General features: G+C 44.1%; 1 protein-coding gene across 1 annotated transcript; it reads right to left on the bottom strand.

Annotated features, from left to right (window-relative positions):
- Positions 1-344: 344 nt before the first annotated feature.
- On the bottom strand, positions 345-3,037 carry LOC108759241 (uncharacterized). Its single transcript, XM_018504587.1, has 4 exons — positions 2,747-3,037; positions 1,736-2,643; positions 1,164-1,533; positions 345-1,079 (listed from the first exon to the last, which is right to left on the bottom strand). Exons 1-4 carry the CDS (start codon positions 3,035-3,037, stop codon positions 345-347), a joined length of 2,304 nt encoding a protein of 767 aa, XP_018360089.1.
- Positions 3,038-5,746: the final 2,709 nt, after the last annotated feature.

Genomic DNA, 5,746 nt, shown 5'->3' on the forward strand with positions numbered 1-5,746 from the left:
GGGGGCCTAATGCCCCCACCTCCCCCCCATCATCATCTCACCGAGAACGGACGGGCCCAAGCCCAGCCCAGACCCGCGCTTAACCCCGGCGTGGCCGGGTACCTGCTTCCGCCGCTAACGCTTCTCGGGAGAGAGCGCAATGGTCGTTGCCACCGCTATCCTTCTCCTCGACTTCCCATGTTAATCTTCCCGTTGTCGTCGGGCGTGCGTTCTCGAATGCGTTCTGCCTCCTCTTTTATTTTCATCACGCTTTCGCAATATCGAAAGACTGCCTCCCTTTTTTTTATCGTCAAGTACAGCCCCGATCAGAGCAGCACACGATACATCGTCCCCGATGTTCTTGATCAGCTCTCTTCTGTTCCCCATGCCGGGCACTCCTCCCGCGTATGTTGGGCTGTGTGCAGTCTGGCTGGGCAATGCCAGTACCTGGCAGATTTCTCCTTCTTAATCTTGTGTAGGTATTGCCCAAAGCACCCATGGCCAGTTAGCAACTGGGTGCACCGGTATGTGAGACCAATCTTTGCTTCGGCCCATTTTTGGAGATGGGGTCGGAGTTCAATCCCCACCTCCCCTCCCGATTGACCAGGACTTCTGATCCATGCTTCCCAATTGCGGAGCATCCTGTTTCTCTCCCTAGATCGTACCGGTTCCGACACACTGGGGGGAATCCACTTCATTCCTTGTGAGCGGAGCTTCTGCATGGCCTCGTACACATTCGCGTACATTTGCGCTTTCAGGAGCAGAGGCGGTGTTCCGGCCAGTATAGTCGCAGTGGCGAAGCTTACCGTCCTGAATCCCCTTATAGTTCTGCAGGCGATTCTACGCTGGGCCTGTTGTAGTTGGCACTGGATGAGCCTGTTCTTCTCAACCTTATCCATCCATGCTGGAGCCGCGTACAGCGCAATCGAGTCCAGCACAGTGGCGTGCAATCGTCTAATCCTGGGACTTGGTCCCCCAATATTTGGCAGGATTTTTGCCAAATTGCCTGCCGCTCGCAGTAGTCTCTCACTTAGCACCTGGAACTGTCGCTCATAGGTCCATCGGCTAACCACGATCACTCCCAGGTACTTGAGGCTATCCTTTAAGATAATTTCCGAGGTATCCACCCTCACGACGGACTTCACTGGCGGACATCGTCTTTTGCTTTCTCAGAAGTAGATTGCCTCCGACTTCCCAGCTGAAATGCTCAAGCCCAGTGATTTGATGTGGAAGACCACGTTGACAACTGTCTCGTTGGCTTTGAGCACAGCTTCCTGCCAGTCTTGCCCCCCTGCCAAGACAAACGTGTCGTCCGCGTAAGCGGTGATTCCACAGTCCTCCGGGAGGTCAGTGTTCCTCAGCACTTCGTTGTAGCCCAGTGTCAATAAACATGGACCCAGGACCGAGCCCTGCGGCTCCGCGCTCGACCCTTCTACTTTGGGTCTCTCCCCTTTTGTCCGTGTACTTGAGGTACTTGTTCGAGAGGTATGCTCGCAGGACTCTCCGGATGTAATAGGGCATCTTAATTGACGCGAGCGCCTTTCCAATCCCATTCTACGGCAGAGAGTGAATGCGTTCGATATGTCAATCGACAACTCCCCTCCGTGGTATCGATGTAGTGCTCGGTGAATCGTCGCACGTTTACGATAGCGCCTGTAGTGCTGCGACCCTTGCGGAAACCGAATTGGGATGCGTTTAAGCGCGATCCCCTACCAAAGCCAAAGCTATCGAGATAATTGTTGATACGACCCATTACAATGCGCTCGAAGATCTTCGCCTCCTCATCCAGGAGGCATATTTGCCGGTAGCCCGAGGGGTCATCGGCTGGTTTGCTAGCAACACCAGTTTGGCTTGCTTCCATTTTTCCGGGAAGACTCCGTCCTTCAGGCATTTCGTAAAGAGCTCTCTCATTATCGCGAAGAGTCCATCCGTCACCATTGTCCATGCCTGGCTCGGTACCCCGCTGGGCCCAGGCGCCGCTTTTCTTTGGTTCATTTTCCTCACGGCGAGTTGCATCTTCTCGTGGGATACCTCCATGCTTGGCACCCAGCGTCCACTACCTACACTGGGGAGGCTATCTCTTTCCCTCCATTCCTCCTCTCCTTGGTTCTCGGGGGGCGGGAAGAGTGTATTTAACACCTCCTCCAAAAAAGGAGGATCCAGTGACTCCGTTATCGGTACCGTCCAGTGTCTTAATTTATTAAGGACCAGCTTGTATGCAGTCCCCCATGGGTCCTCATTTAGTGATTTCACGAGGTCTCGCCATGAGCGTTCTTTCGCCTCGTAGATTGCTACCCTTAGCTTTTTCTTAAACGTCCTGTACTCGTTTACTCTGGCTTCGATTTCTTCAGGTTCGGATCGTCTTCTGCGGGCTCGTTTGATTGCCCTACGAGCTCTTGAGGCATCCTCTCTCAGCAGTGCTACCACCTCGTTCCACCAGTGAACGCTCTTCCTTAATCGGGTCTTAGCCCTTGGCATTGCCACATCGCAGGCATTTAATGCGATTCTTTGCAATTTGTCCGTCTCGGTATTTGGGTCGCAGTCCTCCATATCTCGTGCTTGACGGCTCGTCGGCCAGGAGCTCGCTATGATGGCTGCCTCGAAAATGTCCTTATTTAATTTTTGGACAGCCCAGCGTTGTCCCTTTGATTCCTTTTCTTCTTTCTTGTGCGGTTGTTAGTCCCAACTCCATCGTGATAAACAGATGGTCCGACATAGTCTCCATCTGCCTCATCTGCCTCATCTATCATCCTGCGATCCTCCTTACGAGACCAGGAGAGGCCCACGTGACATCTACGGCCGATTCGCCCGTGGTCCTAACACACGTGCTCGTCATTCTCGTATTCATGCAACAAAGACCCAAGCTGGCAGCCCAGTCTTCGAGAAGTCGTCCCCTTAGGTTCGTGATCCTATCACCCCATAGAGTCGATCTGGAGTTAAAGTCTCCCGCGACAATCATGGGGCTGCCCCCATAGCTCTGCAGATGTTTAGCCAGATCTTCTAAGATCCTCTCGAACCTTGCGAGGCTCGGGGAAATGTATACGGCGGTAACGAACATGTCCCCCCATTTAATCGTAACGAACCCTTTACCTATATAGACTCTCGTTAGCGGGAGCGAGTGACTACTCCGACGCCAACAGATGGCCACATCTCCTTTCAGGTTACCCACCCAATGGGGGTGGACCGGAATTCGGTATGGCTCGGCAATTACCGCCAGACCGACATCGTATTCCGTCATTGTTTGAGCCAGAATATCCTGAGCGAACAATGAATCTCTCTTATGTAACATATTGTAACTCATTAATATGTTATAAATTATCGTCAAATTTAAAAAAAAGTAACTGCGAGAACAATATGTGTCTTGTCATTTCGGCAGTCGGTTAAATAATGATTGCTAAACAAATAACATAGCGGTCAATTTGAAGACAAACATGTTTATGACATATATTATATTACGAACAGGCCTTAAAGTTTATTGAGAACTTCAGTGTACGCATGATTTAAACCAATAGTATCATTTTGTAGATTCAGCCCATTGGTTTGTCGATTAATATGCACCATCTCTGATATTAACCTTTTATTATAATAATTTTCTACATCCAATATCTCTACGTTTTGCCAATCAAAGTCATGATCGTTTTGCAACCTATATTCTGTGATCACTGAAAGATTGGATGTTTTACTATGGATATGCTCTTTGTGTTCAGAAAGTCTGGTTTTTAATTTTCTCCCTGTTTGTCCCACATAGGAAGCATCGCAATCACGACAGTTGATCTTGTAGACACATTTCTTTTTAATTCATCGTTTAAAGGACTTTTATGAACTTTAATAAACTGATTCAGCGTGTTCAAACTAAAAAATGAAACCCTATGGCAAATCCTATTAACTGCATTCTTGAATTTATTAGATATCTCTTCCAAATAAGGTATGGAAAATCATTTAACACGTTCTTTAGGTAAATTGTTATTTGTTTTTTTAGATGAACAAGAATTCAATTTAGCTTCTTGCAACATTCAGCAGCTGCCACATACTCGGCTTCTGTTGTTGATTGAGCTGTAATAGGTTGTTTCCTTGAACACCAACTAATTGGACCTCCAGCAAAAAATATGATATATCCAGTGGTACTGCGACGTGTTTCTAAATCTTCTGCGAAATCTGCATCTGAATAAGCAATTAATTTCTTGATATTTCCATTTCTTGTATATTCAATGCCTTTTTCAGTGTTACCTTTCAGATATTTCAAAACATGTTTTAATTCATTTATCTTTTCTATCGAATAATTTTCTACAAATCTACTCAAGTAATTCACACTAAATGTTATATCTGGTCGTGTTTTTGAAGATAAATACAGAAGACTTCCAATCATTTCCCTATATGGTTGTTTTTGGAGTTGTTAAACTTTCTTCTCCCTTAAATAATGGTATCTTCACTCCTTTAGCATTTTCCATTCCTGCTTGTTTTAAAATCTTCTTTACATAATCTCTTTGTGTGAAAATAAGTGAATCCTTAGTATGAATTATTTCATGACCTACAAATGTTCTCATATCATTAGTGATTTTTATTTTAAATTCTTCTCCAAGCATTCTTAACACAGTTTTAATTTCTTCAAGATCACTGCCTATTATAAGTCCGTCATCTACATAGATTCCCATAATTAAATCGCTATTGATTTTTAAAAAAATACATTGTTCACTATTTATGGCAACAAAATCTAATTTTTTCAAATAATTAGTGAATCTCAAATTCCATCTGAATGAAGCTTGTTTTAGTCCATAATTTGCCTTTTTTAATTTTAAGATTTTATTATTATATTTATATCCTTCTGGTGGATACAAATAAATATCTTCCTCTAAATCTCCATAAAGGAAAGCTGTTTTCACATCGAAAGTAATTATTTTAAAACCTTTGGCAGTTGCTATCGCAAAAATATTTTTCATTGCACTCTGGCCTATGACAGGATTATATGTCTCTTGATAATCAAAATCTTTCCTTTGCTCACATCCCTTTATTACTAACCTAGCTTTATATTTTCCATTTTGTTTTATACTAAAAATCCATTTACTGTGTAGTGGTTTCGATTTTATATTACACGCATCTTTCACTTCCCACACATTGTTCTCCTTCAATGATCCTTTTTTTTCGTTTATTGCTTGTGTCCATTTTTCTTTGTCATCTCCAGTTACTGCTTCTTTATATGTTAAGTACACATAATCTCTAAATTTTTCTGGCATTTTCTTCGTTCTATTTGCTTTTTAAGTTCTTTTTCAATGTGGGAATCTTCTTTTTTTTTGTTCTTCTTTATTTTCTTTATCTTCTATATCTTCTATTTCAAATTCTTCATTTATCAATTCATCCTCTGCATCTTCATAATCTTCACTCTCTTCATTTTCACTAATATCTTTTTCTTCAGACTTTATTACTTCCTCTTTGTCTCTCAGTAAATTTATTCTTTTCTTTCTTTCTAACTGATTTAAATTTTTATTTTTATTAGCCGTTTTAGCGACAAAAAAGATCACGTCCCATGTACGATTTTAAAACTGGGCCAACATCGGGCCAATGTCGGTTGCCAACTTCCGACTGTCGGCCCGGTACTGACTGTAACGTCACGCCGACGTCGGCATAATATCCAAATGATAAGATCGGCCCAACATTAACGCCAGTGTCGGGCCGACATTGGCCACCGACGTCGGGCCGACAGTCGGAAGTTGACATTAAATTTCAGTGTTGGGTAGACATTGGTCACCGACATCGCCCCAACGTTAGATGC

This window comes from Trachymyrmex cornetzi, unplaced genomic scaffold (assembly GCF_001594075.2).
Source record: "Trachymyrmex cornetzi isolate Tcor2-1 unplaced genomic scaffold, Tcor1.1 scaffold175, whole genome shotgun sequence".
Lineage (NCBI taxonomy): Eukaryota > Metazoa > Arthropoda > Insecta > Hymenoptera > Formicidae > Trachymyrmex > Trachymyrmex cornetzi.